The sequence below is a fragment of the Enhydra lutris genome, unplaced genomic scaffold (assembly GCF_002288905.1).
Source record: "Enhydra lutris kenyoni isolate GAN:26980312 unplaced genomic scaffold, ASM228890v2 scaffoldscaffold20, whole genome shotgun sequence".
NCBI classification, from domain to species: domain Eukaryota; kingdom Metazoa; phylum Chordata; class Mammalia; order Carnivora; family Mustelidae; genus Enhydra; species Enhydra lutris.
In genome coordinates, this window is record NW_019154104.1 from 33431722 (window position 1) to 33451373 (window position 19652).

At 59.4% G+C, this 19652-nt stretch overlaps 1 protein-coding gene across 4 annotated transcripts in view; it reads left to right on the plus strand.

The window, feature by feature from the left end:
- Window positions 1-9735: 9735 nt before the first annotated feature.
- LOC111148512 (phosphofurin acidic cluster sorting protein 2) overlaps window positions 9736-19652 on the plus strand; it is a 54296-nt gene continuing 44379 nt past the window's right edge. For all 4 annotated transcript variants that reach the window (XM_022505122.1, XM_022505121.1, XM_022505123.1 and 1 more), the window contains exon 1: window positions 9736-9907. In XM_022505122.1, coding sequence (XP_022360830.1) covers window positions 9789-9907 — 119 coding nt within the window. In that variant the 5' untranslated portion in view covers window positions 9736-9788. The remainder of the gene's footprint in view (window positions 9908-19652) is intronic.

The following is a 19652-nucleotide window of genomic DNA, read 5'->3' on the forward strand; positions in this document are numbered from 1 at the left end:
TACAGCCCTGAGGCTGCCCGAGGGACAGCGGGCTGACGATTCTTTCTCCCCCTTTTATGTCACTCTGTGCCTCCAGTGCAGTGGCTCAAGATGATGGCAGCACATGACGGAGCAGAAGAACCAGCATCCTTGAAATGTCTACACGGCCCTGAGCAATCTGCACTTTCTATGCCATCCCAATCAAAATGCCAACAGCATTTTTCATGGGGCTGGAATAAACAATCCTAAAATGTGCAGGGAACCCCAAAAGACCTGAATAGCCAAAGCAATCTTGAGAAAAAAAGCAAAGCTGGAGCACCACGATTCTGGATTTCAAGGTCTATTACAAAGGTGCAGTGATCAAGACAGCACGGTGCCAGCACAAAAACAGACACACAGATCAAGGGAACCGAATAGAGAACCCAGAAGTGAGCCCATAGTTTTACGGTCAACTTATCTTCAACAATGCAGGAAAGAATATCCAAAGGGAAAAGATAGCCCCTTCCAGAAATGGTGTTGGGAAACTGGACAGCAACATGCAGAAGAATGAAACCGGACCACTCTCTTACACCACTCACAAAAATAAATTCCAATTCAATGAAAGACCTAAATGTGTGATAAGACACCATCAAAATCCTAGAGGAGAACATAGGCAGTAACCTCTTGGACATCAGCTTACACATTCTCACCAAATATGTCTCCTGAGGCAAAGGAAGCAAAAGCAAAAATGAACTATTGGGACTTCAACAAAACGAAAAGTTTCTGCACAGCAAAGGAAACAGTCAACAAAAGTAAAAGACAACTGACAGACTGGGAGAAAATATTTACAAGTGACATAGCCAATAAAGGATTAGTAATCAAGATATATAAAGAACTTATACAACTCAACACCCAAAAAAACAAATAATCCAATTTAAAAATGGGTGAAAGGCATGAACAGACACTTTTCCAAAGAAGACGTACAAACGGCCAACAGACACATGAAAAAGGGCTCCACATCACTCGGCATCAGGGAAATACAAACCAAAACCACAGTGAGATGCCACCGCACACCAGTCAGAGTGGCTGAAATTAACAAGTCGGGAAACGACAGATGCTGGCGAGGATGCGGAGGAAGTGGAACCTCCTACGCTGTTGGTGGGAATGCGAGCTGCTCAGCCACTCTGGAAAACAGCATTACCCTATGATCCAGTAACTGTACTACTGAGTATTTGCCAAAAAATACAGAAACACTAACTCGCAAGCATACATGCTTGTGTGTATAGCGGCATTATCTACGATAGGCAATCTGTGGAAGCAGCCCGAGTGTCCACTGATGCATGAACGGGTAAGGAAACGGTGGTGTAGATACACGACAGAATATCCTCCAGCCATAAACAGAACAGAATCTTCCCATTTGAAACAGCACAGGTTAGACGGAGCTGGAGAGTATGAATGAAGTCAGTCAGTCAGAGAAAGACAAAGACCATATGATTCCGCTCATATCTGGAACTTAAGAAACAAAACATCAAATTAAACAGGAGAAGAACAGGAAAAGCAGACTGAAATATAGAGAAGAGACAGACGTCCTCCAGAAGGAAGGTGTCGGGCGGAGGACGGGTGAGACAGGTGAAGGATCAAGAGTGCGCTGCCCACGATGAGCACCGAGGACTGTACAGAATGGTAGAACCGCTGCATTATACACCTGAAACATAAGACTGCTTGTTAATGTAACATACTGGAACTAAAATAAAACAGTAAAAATTTGGGAAAAAAACACAGTGGCAGCATGGCATGTAGACTGGACAGGAAGATGAGCACAGTACCTAAATGTAGAAAATCCCGAAGAGTCCCTAGAGAAAGTACCAAAACCACCATCTCCAGAACATTTGTTTGGGTAAAGAGTTCATGAATCTGGCACCAAAACCATAAAGGAAACAACTGACTAATTGAACTTTACCAAAATTTGAAACTTTGCTTTTCCAAAAACAGCATTAATAAGATGAAAATACAAGCCACAGATTGGAGAATATTGGCAAATCACAGTCTGACAGATAGCTCCATTCCAGAATATAGAAGAACTCTTCCAATTCAATAACACAAATGTGAACATCCCAATCAAGAGATTTGATGAGACATTTCAGCAAAGGCACACAAAGGGCCAAAAAGCACATGAAAAGATGCTCGGATCATTGTTCGTTAGGTTCGTTAGGGAAATGCACGTCAGACCACAAGGAGATACTGTTTGGCAACCACTAGTATAGTGAAAAAGACAGACAGCAAATGCCGCTGAGGACGAGAAGCAACAGGAACCCTCGCAGGTTGCTGGTGAAAAGGGAAAATGGTGACGTCACTCTGGAAGAAGACCGCCGTTTCATAAAGTTTCTCGACGAGTCTCGCTTGTCAAGAGTTTGCGTACCACACAGCTGCTCTTCCAGGAGTCTGCCCGAGGGAAAACCTGGGTCCCTACGAAGACTTGTTACGGATGTTCATGGCGGCATTCGTCCTCGTAGTTGCCGCTGGAAGCAAACCCACGTCCTCCAGCCGGTGAATGGATGGGCAGAAAGCAGCACACGTCTGCAATGGGTCATCGCTGGGCTGGTCATCAGAAGAACAAAGCACTCCCAGGGGCGCGGGAAGGAACCACGGGAGCCCCGCGCTGAATGAGAGGGTCACATACCGTCCGCTTCCATTTGGGAGAAACGTCCAGAAAAGGCACATCTGTGGAGACAGAAAGCAGGCGGTGGTTGCAGGGGCTGGAGACACAGCTGGAGTCCCACAGAAGGGACTGCTAGTGGGCATGGGGAGGGGGTCAGGGTGCTGAGAACGGCCTAAAATTGGTGGTGATGGTTGCACAACTTTACAAAGGTACGAAGATCGTTTGATCGTCCCCTCTCAATGGGTGGGTTCTGGTCGACGTCCTTAAGCGGATGCCACACCCAGTGCAGAGCCCGGTGTGGGCTAGACCTCGACACGCTGAGATCAGGACCTGAGCCGACATCATGAGTCAGGTCCTTAATCCACTGACCCACCCCGGCGCCCCATGGGTTCTGTTACGGGCTAATTCTACACCAATGAAGCTGTTAAAAAGAAAAGCCACCAAGAATGGGCCATCTCCTGGCCGGGAGGAGAGGAGGGATGGGTGGCCATTGATGGGAGGAGCCAGGGGCCTTCAGGAAGGGGTGGGAGCCTCCAGCCGGTGCGAAGTTAGGGAGACCTGGCAGTGGACGGAGTGGACAGACAGAGGCCGTGGCCTGTGCAGACATAAAGTCTGAGAGTGTTTCATACCCTCTCGAGTGAGTGCCCTGTCCACATCCCTCCTTCCTAGCCAAGACTGCCATCATCAGAGGAAGGCGGGGGGTGTCCTTTGCTCATTTTCTGCTGGGCGCTGGAAGAGGGACCTGGTGCGGGACCTGGGATCTCGGGCGGCGCGCTTGACCTGGTGGGTTTGGGGGCAAGGATAACTCCAGAAAGGTGCTTGGCGCGGGAGGACGGAGTAAGCTCTTCTCCGGACGCTTGTGCTGTTCCTGCCGACCACAGGGCACCCCGATGTCTTTGTTTCACAACCTTTGTCTTTTGTCCTGGGAAGTGAAGCATCTGCCACGGGGCGTCCAACACTCTTGGGACAGGATTTGTTTGGAGGGGAGAAGCTTCCGGAAAGTAGACCATCATGAGCCCTGTGGGAGCTCCGGCAGCAAGACCTTCCAGGCACGAGGTTCCTAGCCACTGCCGAGGGAAAGCTATGACTCTGGGCCCTCACCCCCTCCCTGGGGGTTTGCTGGCGTCTGCGGTGTAGACCCTCCCACATGGCCAACTTCCAGCTGCCCACGGGTGCTCCGCACGTGAGCTCAGGGAGAGCGGTCAGCGGCATTTTCGCCAGACGCAAACACACGAGGAGCACAGAGCGTCCTAAAAATGTATTACGCTTAGCAGCACGACTCCTGTGTGTTTATTACCTTTATATTTCATGACATTTATTAGATTGTAAATTTATATAATTTAATTTTTAATACTGGCTGTGAAACGGGGGTCCTATCTTTTGCAGATTTTTCTACTTGGTTCTTTTTTTACGTACTGATTTGCAAGAGCTCTTTAGGAGTTAAAAAAATTCTTTTGATATATCTTTTGCAAATTTTCCAAGTTTGTGGTCTTTTGGCTTTTTCGGAACATGAACAAAATGGTGAGTCTCCTCTTTTAGAGCTTTGTGGTTTGCTTATAAAAACCCTCCTCACTAAAAACATATAAAGCATTCTTTCCAGTTTTTTTTCTAGAGCCTTTATTGTTTCATGTTTCATGATTAAATTCTTGCTCCGTCTGGAATTTATTTTGGTGTAAAAAGCGAAGTAAAGATTAAGTTGTTTTTGTTTTTGTTTTTTTGGGTCCAGCCTGTTGTCCCATACCATTTTTGGGGTAACCCATCTTTCCCTGATAATCCCCGTGCAGCTGTCACCACCCCCTGGGCTCCTGAGTGCCTGAGGCGCATTCTTGGCTCTCAGCCTCTCCCCCCGGGCCCCAGCTGGTCCCTACATCGTGACACCCGTCACTCCATCCTTAGGGTCAGTGCAGCCCCTCCTCCCTCTTCTCCTGCAAAAGCGTCCTGGCCATATGCTCGCACTCAGTGTTGCATGTACATCTGAGAATTAATTTGACTACATGCAAATCGATATTTTGGTGTAGGTCACAGTTCAGGTTCAAGTTAGGACTGAGTAAACCTCTCTTACTTTCCTCAGCAGAATTTTAACACTTTCTAACTTTGACCAAGTTTGTTCCCAGGTATTTTATTTTTCTTCTGCTCCTCTGAACAGGATCCCAGCTTTCCTGCAGGTGTTTTGGGGGATGGGGTGGCACCCCTTGGCTCACCGTCTCCTCCTCCGTGAGCTCCTCCTCACCCACCTGGCCACTAAGCAGATGTGCATGCAGCTACTCCCCCTACCAAGTAGGGGCTCCCTTGTCTCTGGGCTTCTAGGTGGGTCAGCCTTCGGGGCTGCTCAGGGTCCCCTGCCGCTCCCTCCTTCCAGGTGTCTATGACTTCCCCTCCCCGCCCCTTCTTGCCCTGTCTGGGCTTCCCTCATACTTGTCCGCAGGTGGAGTGTTTGCTGGAAGCACTTTCCCAGATACACTGTGGTCTTTATCGACGTGGCATTATTCACGGGCCCATTAAGACCATCAGCATCTGGCTACCGGGTACAGCTGGCCTCCCCTTTGTGTCCTCCCTTCCCCCGCTGCCATGAGCAACATGGTGGCCACCAAGTTCATCGGCGTCCCGCACCCTCATCTTCCTCGTCCAGCCTATTCGCGCATTAAAACCCTTGCCACCCACAATCATGCCCACCCCTTCCCTGCCTCCCACCTGTCCGTGCCCCCCCAGGGTCTCCTCCACCCACTTTGGCCTCCGGAGCCCATTCTCCCCAGAACAACCGGGCTGCTGCAGAAGCAGGGAGCAAGCGGCCTGTCCCCGCTGTGGGAAGTCTTGTGGAGGTAGCCCACTTAGGGGGAGAGTAAAGCCCCGCCTGTGGCTGATGGGCTCCTCCCCCTGACCCTCCGCCCGCCCCCCAGCCCAGCACCGGCTCTGACTGCGGCCTCCGGCCTCCGACCTCTGCTCTCCTGCTCAAAACGCTCCCTCCCAACGCTGCACGGCTCTGACACGTCCCAGGGGTGAGATGGCCTCCACACACTCCCCCCGACTCTGTCACCCTGTTTCTCTTGTTCCGGAACCCCGGGTGAATGCATCAGACACCTTCATACCTGCCTCCACCCCTTTCGCCTCTCTTCCGGGATGTCTGTCCACGCTGCAATCTGGTGAATTTCTCCAGCTCTGTCTCCCGCTTCACCGATATCGCCTTCAGCAGACCCTGATGTACTGTCATAACCCATTCATCGACCCTTACAGACTCTCCCGTCTCACCCCCACCCCGTGATACCGCCCCCACCCATAAGTGCAGCGTTTTTACGTGTAAGCTGAGCTTTCAGAGTCCTTGTCTGGGAGAAGGTAAGCTCCATGAGAGTAAGAGCTCTTCTGTGTTTTCTTTCCTGTGTTCTCAAGGTTTGAAACTGGCTTGGTCATCATTTATTAAGTGAACAAATGAGCCAATATCTGAACCTTTGGCCTTAACCGTGAGAGGGTTCCCTGCCACGTGCTGCACGGTGGGTTCTGGAGCTGCAGTGGCGGCTAATGGCTCGGGAGCGGCAACAGTGGTGGTGCTCTGAGCTCGTACACCAAGAGCCCGCTTCCCACTCCAGTCCTCCTGGAGCATCTCAGACACACCCCGGGGGCTAGCAGCCCACCTTCCCAATCACACCGTCCCCTGTGTACCTGCCCTGCGTCAGGAGGCTGCCTGGGTCCCTGGCGACCACTCTTCCTCTCCCTGTAGGAGGCCTGCCTCCCTGGCCGCTCCTGGAGGCCTGCTGTGCCTTCTGTGCCCACCTCGGCAATGTGTCTCGGGCACACCGCTGTTCCAACCAGGGAGGTGTTTGGGACGCAGGCCACGTGCAGGAGTTTCAAAGTCCTGTCCTCCTGCTGGGAGCAGACACTAGATAAGCACTGGTTCCAGCGAGGGCAGCCTCCTCAGCCTGGCTCCTGGGAAGAGTAGAGAAGGCTGGCAAAGCTGCTGGCTGGAACAGGCAGAGGTCATCCAGCTGGCCAGTGCCCGGGCCCTACAGGAGGCCACCGACCCAAGAGGCTGAGCTGCCCCCCTGATGCTGCATTGGGGTTTAACACTCGTGAGCACAGCAGAGGTCTGCCACCAGCACGCCCTCTGTTGCCAACTGTGCCCGTGATCCTGTGTCTCTTCTGATGGAAAGATGCATGCCCAGTTCCTGGACCAAGGGGAGCCCGGCAGCCCCCACACCCATAAGGGAACCTCTTGCCAGCAGGGTCCACACCTGCCCAGTGCCTCATCATGTTCCCACACCTGGGTGGTCTAATCTTAAGTCAGGCTGAAGAGATGAATGAGTTTTTCAAAGAGCCAGAAGTCCATACTGTCCAAGCAGAAATCCCAGAGCCCTGACCTGCAGGCAGAGGGGCTCTCAGTGATAGTGGGGGGGGGGGCATAAAAGGGACTTTGAGCCTGACCCCTTCCTGCCTGCAACACAGCATGAGTCCATTACACCAGTTGGAAGCCTGAGGCTTTAATTCATTTAAAAAACGGTGGCAGACCAGGAAAGTTCCAGCAGACTGTCAGGTCCTCAGGAAAGGTTGTCACGGAGCCCTTCTGGAGTTCCAAGGTTTTGGACAACCAGTCCTCCAGGATTCCTCCCCAACCACACCCAGCCGCCCCAGTTGTCCGGAGTTCCTCTTGTACTAAGTTCCTGCCTATAAAGATGCAGCCACCATAAAGCATTTGTGGTGTGTGTGTGTGTGTGTAACGGCATGCCAGGCTTATACGGAGGGACGCCCTCCCAGCTCTCAAGGCACTCATCCTGGGACAGTCCACAAGTGGAAGATGAACACAGACTCATTTTCAACTCTGAGAATGACAATGCAAATAACAGGTTCTGATCACCACTGCAGAAAATCGGGAAAACCCAAAAAGCCACAATCTTCCCCACGAACACTGATCACCACTGTAGAAAATCGGGAAAACCCAAAAAGCCACAATCTCATCCCCACGAACACTGATCACCACTGTAGAAAATCGGGAAAACCCCAAAAGCCACAATCTCATCCCCACGAACACTGTGGTGTTCATACCCCTGCTTTAAGAAGCCGCACAGACAGCGTCACAGGTAGAGGGCACCGGGTGGGGGCGTTCTGTCTCTGCCTCCCTGACTAAAGTATTTAAGTATTTCCACCATCATGGTCACCAGGGGTGGCTCTGGGCCAGACGGTGGGACTCACACCCGGGTCCCCTCCCATAGCAGCTGCATAACATCTGTGCCTCAGTTTCCTCAGTGGTCAAATGGGAATGGGGACAGGACTGTCACATCCCAGAAGGGCTCGAAATGCTGGGAGTGTGCGGCTCTACTAGAACAGCCGGTGTGAAGCCTCCATTTGCTCGCCGTGGTCACCCCATATTTCCTCACGTGGCCCCCACTGTATTCCTTGCCTGGGCGCGACGCTGGCACACACCAGCCTGGAGTGTCAGGCAGCCTGTCCTCCTCGCGCTGTCCCACAGCGCAGCGTGCCAAACGCTGAGGTCAACGGCTGTCGATCTCCTGCCCGCCTACCAAAGGCTGCCTGTCCTCACCAGGGACTGCCGTGTGCTCCCTGAACATGGTCACGTCTCCTCCCCCACCTCATAGGTAGGAGGGCCCCAGGCGCTCTGCCTGGCAGGACCAGCTCTCTGTGACCATACCCAGTACACGGTCAGCTGGTTGAGGACACACAGGCCCTCTGGGCTTTCCCCGAGCCACCCCACAGGGCAGGAGCATGTGCAAAACACAGATCCTCTTGTTCTCTCCCAAGTGTGGCCTGGCTGTTTGCAGCTGCAGAGCGAGCCACAGCTGGACGGCCGGGCCTCGCAGGGAGGGAGCGGCATGGGGTCCCCTGCCGGACGCAGCGGCACCCCGGATGGCGGAGCCCCAGGGCCAGGGAAGAAGGAGGGTTTGCTTGGACTGGACTTGTTTCAGGAAAACCACTTGTGGACAACAAAACACAGACAGGAAAGGAAAGAAAAGCAACTGTGTAATAATAGTGTGGATACAAAGAAACAGACGTCAGAAAAGCTTTTCCTACCTCCCAGGGCAGCATCTGGTGACCGACCAGAACCACCGCCAAAAGGATGGGGCAGGACACTCCTCCCTGGGCCCCCAAATCTCGATGGCCTTTCTTGGGGACCTTTCCCCACCTTCCCTGCCCCGCGGGCCGAGTGGGTCGCCCTGGTCACGGCCTCCCACCGGCCTGGGTCCCCAAGTGCACGGCGAGCCCCGGGGCCAAGAGCCGCCCCGCCCCGGAGGCTTGCTGTCCACGGTCCCACTGCTGGGTGGCAGGGACTCGGCGGGGAGAGCGCGCTGCGGCGGGGGCCGGCCGAGGATGAGCGGCACGCCACGGCCGGTCGCGGCGCCCCGGCGACCCCGCACGCAGGACCCCCGGCCGCGGTCCGCCAGGGCCCGGAGTGGGGGGCGGGGGCACCCGAGGCCCACGGTGTGGGCGCGGGGGCGCACGGACACTCTGCGGGGTCGGGGAGCCTCCGGGGACCGGAGGGGCGTGGGGCCGGGGCGCTAGGGCGTCGGTTCCGGGGACCCCGAGGGCAGGGTCAGTGAGCGGGGGGCGGGACACGCGGAGGCCCCGGGGTCGGAGCGTGGGGACACGGAGCACGGCGGGCGTGCGCGGGGTGGGGGAAGGGTGCTGGGCGGGAGCGGGCGGCCAGGGACGCGGGAGCGCGTGCGGCGCACTGGCCCCCGGAAGAGGGGGACAGGGACGTGCGGGGTCCCGCTCGGCGGCTCCCGGGGGGCGGGGCGGCGGGGCGGGGCCTGTGCGCAGGCGCGACGCGCGCTCTCGCGGGCCGCGGGCCGGGGCGAACGCGGGTCGCCGGCAGGGAGCGCGCGCGTCCCCGCACTTCCGGCGAGGGCTCCGCGGGCCGCGATTGGGCTCGAGGCGGCGAGCGCGCGCCCGCCCAGCCAATCGGCGGCGGCGGCGGGGTGGGGGGCGGGGCGCGCGGCGCGGGGGCGCGCGGGGCGGGGCGGGGCGCGCGGCGCGGGGCGGGGCGGCCGCAGCCTGGTTGCCGCCCGCGGGCCTGTCCGCCGCCCGCCCGGCCGTCCCCGCCGCCGGCAGCCATGTGACCGCGCCGCCGCCCTCCGCGCGCCCGGCCCGCCCGCCCGCCCGCCCGCCGCCGCGCGTCCGCGGCCCGGCCGCAGCCCAGGCCGCCGAGGGAGCGGGCGGGGCCGGCGCCATGGCCGAGCGGGGCCGCCTGGGCCTGGCCGGCGCGCCCGCCGCGCTCAACACGCCGGTCCCCATGAACCTGTTTGCCACCTGGGAGGTGGACGGCTCCAGCCCCAGCTGCGTGCCCAGGTACGCCGCCGCCCGGCCGCTTTGTTCCCGCGCGCACCTGCCGGACACCCGGGACCCGCGCCCGGACCGCTCGCCCGGGACCGCCCGCCCGGGGCCGCCTGCCCGGGCCCTGCGCACTGCGTCGTCCCCGCCCGGACGGGCCGCCTGGCCCCGTCCGCTAGGGACCTGCGCCCTGGGTCCCCGCCCCGCACTGTCCATCGGGGACCTGCGCCCCCGGGCCGTCCCCACTGGGGACCCCACCCGGGCCCTCGCGCTCGGGGAGGGGGCAGCCAGGACAGTGCTGCGGGCCGTCCCCCGGGACCTGCGCCCAGAGTCCCCGCGCCCCGGACCGCGCGCCTGGGACCTGGCACCCCGGGCCCCCACCCAGGAAGGTTCACCCAGGACCCGCACACGGGACCGTCAGCCCGGGGTCCCCCACCCAGGGCCTCGCGTTTGCGCCCCCCCTCTCGGGCGTGCGCTTTCTGTGGGAGCGACCTCTGACGCGTGGAGGGCCCCCGAGGTCCTGGCGCCGCGGGAGGGAGTGACGCCGGCTCCTCCGAGGCGCAGGGAGCTCACCTGCTTGGGCTCCCAGGCGGCATCTGCACCTGTCCAGGGCTGCGGTGCTGGTGGAGTTGGCTCAGGTGTCTCCTCTCTCCACTGCTGTCAGATTTCCTTTTGCGGCCAGCCACTCTGTCAAGCTGGGCGTCCTGAGAGTGACCCGCGGGCCCGCAGTGTCCGGAGGACGCCTCAGGCTGGGACCATGATTGTACTGTTTCACCCGGTACACGCCTCTTTACTCGTGGACTCGGGGGCCTGCTCGGTCCTGCTGGCCCCTGCTGGCCCCTGCTCGGTCCTGCGGGCCCCTGCTGGCCCCTGCTCGGTCCTGCGGGCCCCTGCTCGGTCCTGCTGGCCCCTGCTGGCCCCTGCTCGGTCCTGCTGGCCCCTGCGGGCCCCTTATCTGCTCACACTGGGCTTCCTAGTTAGAGACACTGTGTGTCCGTGAGCAGGGCACTTTGCACCAGGCTGTCAGTTTCGTCTTGGTGAAAGACTGCCCACTCCCTTGACCAAGAAGCGCCTGGACCCCGGTGGGCGGAGCTGGCGGAGCTCTAGCCCCCAGGCCAGCGCTCTAGCCGGACCGACCCCACTCGGACGGGCCGCTGCGCTTCTCTTGGCAGCTCGGAGCTCTCTTGGTTTCTTCCTGACTTGGTGGTCGCCCATGATGGAGCCCTCAAGCTGGGGGGCCAGACTCGCACCAGAGTCTGTTCTGAGTGGACACCAGACCTCAAGGGCTGCGGGGAAGAGCGCTCCGTGGGGTGAGGGCCTCAGGAGTGCCGTCCAGGCACAGGAAGTGGGTGGTGAGCTGCTGGGGGGCCACACGCAGGCTCATCCTGCAGGTGTCGCGGGGTGAGGTGTTGGGGGTTGCGGTCCGTGGGGCTTGCCCTCCACGAGTGCGGGGCTGGGAGGTCAGAGCACTGCTGTGCCAAGTGGACAGACTGGGCCCTTAACCCACCCGCCAGTCTGTATGGGGCCTCCTGTGAGACCTGAGGGTCAGTGTTGCCAGGGCTTGGGGCGGAGGACTCCTGATGCACCTGCTCGCCTCTTCTCTGGGAAGTCCCTGGGCTCGCAGCCAAGCTCAGGAGCATCTCCCTGGGCCCAGCCTCCTTACCCTTTCCCATCCTGGGCATTTGCCTTAGAGTCGAGCCTCACAGCCCAGGGTCCCTGAGGACTTTTCCCCCTCAACCCCCATGCTTCTGTCTCTCCCCCTCTGCGTTGTCACCACCACCACCACCCAGTGGCTGCCGTGTGTCAGTGCCCCCCCAAACCACACCTGTCCCCCTCCTTGCCTCCTTGTGTCACTGCCCCCTTGCTACTCCAAGTGTCCCCAGACGGGGGGTGGGGGCAGACTGTAGCCCATCTTTGCCGCCCCTCCTCAGCGGCTTCCTGGGGCTCCCCCAAAAGAGCACTGAAATTTACCTGGGGGTGGTGGGGGCTGGTAGCAGGAGATGCCAGGAGGGTAGGAGCTGCATTTAGGGGCCTTGTCTGCCCCTCCTGGAGCTGGTCTGGGAAGTCCACTCCAGTGAGCGTTGGGGGAGGGTGTGGGGTGGGATGTGGGGGCTGGGCGGGACAGTACTGGGGTTGGGAGCTCCGTGGCTCTGCCTGGATGGGATGTAGGGATGGGGGTGGCAGGTTGTGTCCCATGGCCATCGAGTTGTCAGGATAGGCCGGCAGAGTTGATGTGTTGACCGTACAGAGCGTTGGTTGGAGCAGATGTCCCCCTACTTTCCTGGCAAGCAGAGACCCTCCCTGAGAGGGGGTGCTCGTCCCCTTCTTGTGCCTCCTGCGCGTGAGAGCCCTTGGACGGGCTGTTCTCAGCGTGCTCCTGGGACTTTCTGTGGAAGGGGTCACACTCCCTCTATTCCTTTGAGTGTCTTGTTTTTGCCCAGTCTTTACGTTTTGGAGTGATGTCGCGCCAGTGGCTGTCACTGCTGTGTGTGGTCCCTGCTGTAAGGGGACCGGGGGCTTGTGTCCAGGCGGCGGCCAGTCTTGTCTGTGCTGCTGTCGGCACCTGAGTGCCGGTCCTCTGCACGTGTGTAGCCGCGGGCGGCCGGCCTGGCGTCAGCATGTGCCCGTAGTGGGGTTTGGGGGCTGTGATCGTGCGACTCCCAGGCTGCTTCATGGAGTGTGGTCGTGCCAACTCCAGCCCCCACTGGCGGGGATGCCCGTCCCCAGCGTGCTGCATTCTTGCCAAGGTTTTGCCTGGCTTTTAATTTTTGCCCGTCTGGTGGGTGTGAAGTGGTGTTGTGGCTTTTATTTGAATCCCTCTGATCACTAAGGCCATTTGCACGTCCTTGTCACTTCTCCGGCCAAGTTTTCTTTTTGCTTCTCGTTTTTGTTTTTCTCCTGGACTTGAGTCTCAGCATCGCCTTCCGGGGACGGTAATCCCTCCCCGGCCAGAAGTGCTAGAACAGTCTTCTTCCAACGCTGTGAATTTCATGGCGGTCTGCAAGGTCTGTGCCCCTGCCTTCGGCTGGGCTGGCTCTTGTTCCCTGCTCTGCCCTTCTGGTCACGGTGGCCAGCTCCCTGCTCTCCCCAGGGCCTCCTGCCAGGGGTCAGGGCTGTAACTCGAGGGAGGCCTGACTGCGTGGGTTTCCTCGAGAAAACCTACCGGCAGCGCTCCTCCCCAGTGACCATCAGCAGCTGTGTCCCACCCTTCCCAGCCGCCTCCTGCGCGTGCCCTGCTGCTGGGGTTCCTCAGGCAGCCTCCTGGGCCCCCACCCTGCATCTCAGCAGGTCCTGGGTCCTTTTACACCATGAGCTTCCTACTCCTGCTGGACATTAGTCACCAGTTTCTAAATGCTGTGAGGCCGCCCGTCCTCTCCCGTCCGTGGTGTTCACTCAAATCTTGGACGAACTCCTTGTGTGCATCCTTGGTGTGTTTGCGGGGCCTGGTTGTGGGTCTGCGTGCGGGAGGGATGTCCAGCTGGCAGTGCCTGTTTTGGCGATGCTGTGCCCGCCAGCCACATCCCGGCGAGACGACACACTGCTCTGCGCCTGCAGGCCGGTCCTGCGGTTCCCATCCTGGTGCCGGTGGCATGCGGCTCCCGAGGACTCCACGGCTCCCCCCATCCCATGGCGTGGCACCCGGTGCCGCGGCTCTCAGCAAGCGTGTGGGTTGTTGGCAGTTGGAGGCTCTGGGGCTCAGAGCTGCTGCGACCGCCCGTCCAGGGCAGGACTTGGGAAGTCGCCTGCGGCCGCTTGTCTTCTGGAGGAGCGGCCGTGGGGAGGTGGGCACCTGTCCGGTTCGGGAGGAGCCACGGTGCCCTGCGGTGGGCTCACGGCCGGGGCCATGCTGCTGGCCACGCTGCCGTGCGGGACTGCCAGCCGTTCTGACCACTCCTGTGCCTGACGGGCGCGGGTGTCCAGCATGACAGACGGGTGTCATAAACACTTCTGAGCGTCCTGTGACTTTCCTTGACCCGCTGTCACGTCATGTAGCGTCACCTTACGTAGATGGGTTTTCTTGCGTTACGCGGACCTTCTGTCCCAGAGGAGGTCACGCAGCACCACCCTTCTCGCTCGCCGGTGGGCTTAGGTGATCGCAACCGGGGACTCGTGTGTGGATGCGTAGGGTTTGCGAGACCCCATGGGATGTGCTTCAGAGCGAGGGCTCGTCTGCTGTGCAGTGGGTCATTGCCGCGAGCCTGGAACCGTGCGCCCTCTAAGGGTTTGGGAAAAGTCTCCCGGGAAGTCACCGTACCTTGGGGCTGCTCCGTGGGCAGCACAGCCTGGATTCAGGGCTGTCAGCATAGGGCGCTCCCCCCACCCGAGCTAGCTTCTTAAAAAACATGTATTCCTAAGAATTTGTCCGCTTTGTCCAGATTTTCAGGTTTATTGGGACAAAGTTGCACATACTGTTCTTTTATTTTTTTAGATGGCTACGGGATCTGTGCGCTGTCCCCTTCGGTTCCTTCCATTGCTTGTGCCGGTGGACAGGGGTGGGGGCGCTCGGACGCGTCTCCCCGGGGCTCCTCACTGTGAAAACGAACGCTCATTGTTTGTTTCCTGCCATTTCTGCTTCTCGGGCTTATTTTGCGGTTCTTGTTCTCATTTCTGAAGACAAACGTGTGCATCCTTAATTTTTTCCTTGTTTCCTCTCGTGCAAGCTTGTACACGGATGGTCGTTCCACTGAAAATACATATTTCTTTCAGTCTCCCGCCGCTCTCTCTTTAATCTGTCGGGATATGTCGGACTTTCTTGATAGACAAACACGTGGGGTCTTTTCTAGTCACTTTCCCGTGACCCCGTTCATTGTCACTCTTCTTCCCACGGCTCTTCTCTTAGTCGTGCTCGGTTGGAGAAAGTGGTCAGTGTGACGGCAGGTCCTTAGGGTTTTCGGAACTTGCCTTCTGGCTCCGTCTGCGCTGTTTCCGAGCCTGCTCTGTTTGTGCTGACCAGGAATGTGTGTCTGGCAGTGGACGGTGTGTGAGGTCTCTCCGCGCACATCGAGCCTGCTTCGCTGAGGTCGGCAGCTCTGTTCCCCTTTCTGTCTGCTGGAGGAGCGTGTAAACCTAACCTGGTGCGGGACTTACTCGTTTCTCTCGGAGTTCTGTCATTTTGAAACTGCGTTCTTAGGCATACCCGTTTGGTAGAACACCTCCCCGGTGGGGCGCCTGGGGGGCTCAGTGGGTTAAGCCTCTGCCTTAGGCTCAGGTCATGATCCCAGCATCGTGGGATCGAGTCCCACATCGGGCTCTCTGCTCAGCGAGGAGCCTGCTCCCCGCCCCCAGCACTCTCTCTGCCTACTTGTGATCTCTGTCTGTCAAATAAATAAATAAAATCTTAAAATAAAAAAAAAAAGAACACCTCCCCGGGCCTTTGAACTTCAGGCACATGTGACTCTGGTCGTGCTTTCCTTCCAACCGTGCGTGTTGGTGATGGGGACTCTGGGTGGCGTTTGCCTCCTTCTTTCCCGTCCTTTCTGTTTAGACCCCTGTATCCGTACACGTGACATGTGCCTTTGGTTCTTTGCTGTGGTTCTAGAATCCATTTTCGTTCAATCCGACAAGCTTAATTTCTTAACTAGAACTTTCCGTCTGTTGTCATTTATCAAAATTGTTGATATTCGGGTTTATATTTATTATCTTATTTTTGTGCTTATTATTTTCTGTTTTTTTTATGTCTGCTTTTCTCTCGTCTTACCTTATCTCCCACTGATTTTTTTTCCTTATTGTTTCCACCTCATATATTAGTTTGAAATTTAGCAGTATTTCTGTCTCTTCAGTGGCGACTTTGTGATTTGCAGCTGTGCGTGTTCCGTGGGGGAAGGAGCAGAGGGAGAGAATCCCAAGCAGGATCCACAGCAGGCTCCACAGCCAGTGCACCCAGCACCGCACCCCGTGGGTCGGTCTCGTGACCCTGAGATCACAACCTGAGCTGAAACCAAGTCGGAGGCTTCCCTGACCGAGCCCCCTAGGCGCCCCCATACTGGCTATATTTCAAAGTTAATTTGTCTTTATCCTGTTCCCGACAGACGCGGGGACGGACCCCAGAACCTGTTATTTTGACCCAACCCTTTCCTGCTCATGCACTGTGTTCAGCGTTAATTGTCCTGCCAAGCCCACGAGACGTTGCTGTTCCTTCGTTTTGTGCGCACTGGGTTACCCTTGAAACTCATCACTTTTCTTCATTCTTATGGCAGCTCGGAACTTGGAATTGTTTTCTCCCTTTAATGTCCGAAGATGCATCTTTAGGGTTTTCTTTAGTGAGGGCGTGTCGATTGCTAACTCTTCGTGTTCTCCAGATGCTTTCCCTGGTTTCTGGAGGGTGTTCTGGGGGGTGGGTGCAGGCGGCATGTCCGCCTGCACATGGAGAGCGTGAATCCCTGACTGTGCTCGGATTTGCTCTCGAGAAGTCAGCTGTCCATCTGGGGAGAGTCATCTGAAGGTCTGTCCTCCCTGGCGGCTTCGCGATCCCCTCTCTTGTGTCCAGGCGCGGCTTTCTCCTGATACCGCCACGTTCAGGGTTGGGCTTTCCAACTCTGGATTGGTGGTTTTCCCCGTGCTGGGCAGTGTCCACGCCCTCGGTCCAGTTGTTGCCTCTGTCCCGTGCCGTCTGTCCTCCCATCGCGGTGCCATCTGCACGTGTAGTAACCCTGCTCACTGGGTGGTCGTGGTGAGCGCGGGCTGGGCAGGGTTCGCGTGTGCCTGTAATGGCAGGCAGTTTTCAGCCCTTCCTTCTACTTCTGTCCACGTCCCGCTGCCCCTGCAGCCCGCATGAGGGCCACTGCAGCTGGCGGGGATGGCACCGTCCCCCAGCCCTGCCCCAGCCCTGCCCCAGCCCGGCACAGACATTGAGTGGCTACTTGGTGAACGCTCCTGGAGCTGAATGGAGGGGCTCTGCTCAGGACTGTGGGTTCTGTTTCACGTTGGGAAGAAGCTGGCGTGGCTCTTCTTGAGGGTGTGGGCTGGGGGAGCGGGGCAGGCTGGGCCACGGACCGCGTCAGCTGTGGACTTGGCCGGCGGCTGGGGCTGTCAGATGTGGGCATGAGTGGGGGGGGGGCAGGCTCTGAGAGTGGACCGGGTGCTTGCAGCGTCTGAAGGATAAAGTCTGCTCTGGGGGAGAGGCGGAGGAAGCCGGCTGTGCAGCCCGCGAGCTGTGAGGTCTGTGGGGCAACTGTGGGCCGTCACTGCGCCTTACAGAAGCTCACTTCGGCCCGCCCACACATGTGTGTGCATACGTGTGCGTACATGTGCACGCCCGGGCCGTGGTCTGCTTCCCGTGCTTCCCGCGCAGAGCGGGCTTCTGTGAGGAAGGGAGCAGCTGCTGTAAAGGGCCTGAGCAGGTGGTGTGCTGGGGCACATGTGTGGTCTCGTCCGGTGCTTATGGGTCTGTGAACTCAGTGGGGACCCCTCAGGTACCTCTTGGGATCTAGGCTCCAAAAGCAGCACCCACCCCTGCTTCTGCCCAACGTGTCGGCCGTCCTACCAGCAGGGGTGGATGACGGACGGTGTCTGTGGGGCCGGTGGGGGGAGTGGGGAGACTGTTCCAGAGAGCGGCTCTACAGTGGGGAAGGACGGTCTCTTTGACCCTGTGGTGGGTCATTCTCAAGGGTCCTTCTGGGGCGGGCACACGGCATTGGGCGCTCGGGGGTGGGCGGGAGGGGGGGGGGGGCACTGTGCTGTGGGGCACTGGGCCCCCGCGTCGGGCTCCACGAGTCTCGCCCAGCACTGCAGCCGGCCCGGCCCCTGGACGTCTGTGCGTCCCCCCGGGAGGCGCCGGGCAGAGCGTGGACTTGGCACAGAGCGTGGCAAGTGCTGGAGCTGCTGGCCGCAGCCTGGCCGGTGCCTCGTTGGCCCCCATGGGTCGCTCGGCTCGGCTTGGCGGTGGATCAGGGGCTCGCCCTGAAAGCAGCGTGGGGGTGTTCCCAGGCCGCTGACGTCCGGGGTGCCGGGGTCATGGCATGCAGGGCCGGGGCTGCCGCGTGCTGCGGGCACCAGGGTCTGGTGTGGGCCTCTGTGTCGCGCCGTGTCTGCAGCCTGCACTGGACCCGGGCCCCTGGAGGAAGGCCGTGTTCTGTGCTCCGCCCCTGACCCGGGGAGAAGCAGGTGCCCCTCAGGGCCTCCATCAGCACCATCCAAGGGCAGAGCCCAGCTGCTGCTGGCCTGGCCCTTCACGCCCCGCGGAGTCAAGGCTGCAGCCCTGGGCCTGTGGTTGGTTCACCCAGGGGGTTCCCCGGAGGAGGGGGGCGCCTGGTAAATGATGTCGACGGCACCTCAAGGGGCAGAGATGGCGGTGGGAGGCACCAGCGAGTGGGCGCACCGCCCTTCTTGTGGCCAGCCTTGCCGTGGCTCTTCTGTGCCCCTGCCGCCATTGGCCTTTTCTCACTGCCCCTGCCCAGGCCATACATAGCCCCCAGCCATGGTGTTGAGACCCTGTGGTGCAAGGAGAGGCCCTTTGGTGGCCCTGCCCTGAGGCACCATTGTCCCCATGGTGGGAGAGGATGGGACAGGATGGCAGTGGCCACAGGGAGCTCAGGGGACACACACGTCGTCAGGTGGGCTGGGTGGGCCACGGGAGGAGCCTGGCCCGGGCTTCTCCTGCTACATGCTGGGTCTTGCCCTTGGCAGAAAGGGAGGTGCCTCGACTTCCCCATGGCTGGTGGCAGCTGGCTGTGTCCTGTCTCGTGTGGCCGTCCCACCGCTCTAGCGCGCGCTCCCCTGCGCACACATGGTGTGGGCCCAGGTGAGCAGCGTGGGTTCAGGGGTCTGTCCGCGCTGTCACCCTCTGGCCTCTGTGGCGGCTGAGCCCTGTTGGTAGGGGGCTGGCCCCGTCTCTGTCCCCCCAGCCCTGGGCAGGCCCTTGGAGGCCCTTCCCTCCACCCGGGTGTGGTTGTGCCTCCTCCAACATGCTGGCCCTGCCCTGCAGGGACCACACGGTCTCTGGCCTCCTCCATGTGGCACGGGCTCCTCCCTGTCCACAGTCGCTTAGTGGGGAGGGCCCATGTGGCCCATATCGGGCCAGTGGTGATGCCCCCCCGGGCAGACCCTTGGGTGGTCTCTGGGGTGACTGTGTGTGAGTCAGAGCTTCAGGCCGGGGCCCTTGGGGGCGTCTGCATCTTCCACTTCACCTGAGGCTCACCTTCTAGGATGACCGCTGCTGACCTCATGCCCCGTGACGGCGCGTCTTTGTGTCGTGGCCGGTTAGCACTGCCCCGGTCTTGGACGAACTTGTCCTGAGCCTCAGCTACTGCAGCGTGAGGGACGGCTCTGCGCAGGTGGCCCCAGGCCCCGGGAGGGGGGGTGTCCCCGTGCTTCTGAACTCGGCAGGGCGCTCTGTGCTGGCTCAGGCCCCACAGCTCACCCTTGCCCACCTGGGAGTGGACGCTGTGCATCCCCGAGGCACCTAGAAGTGCCTCAGGCCGGGTGTCCCGTGCGGGGTGGGCTCTGGTCAGTGAATCGCGGTGCTAGGGGGCACGGCTGGGTGCAGGCCGCCTGGAGGTGCTCTGCGGTGGGCCCGGAGAGGGAGTGGGGGTTGGGGGGCCCTCCTGTGCTCTGCAGTGGCCCAGGCCCTCCCCCTCAGCCTTGCCCCAGGCTGGGCTGTGCTTGTCAGGGGGGCCACCTTGGCTGTGAAGACCTGTCCCGGGATGTGGGCTCTGGTGGCCTGGCCCGCAGCTGCTTCACTGTTCACTGGGCTCCCGCTGGGGCCTGGGCTGCAGCCTGTCCTCCTTGGTGGGAGGGCTCATGCTTGGGCTTGATCACGTCCGGA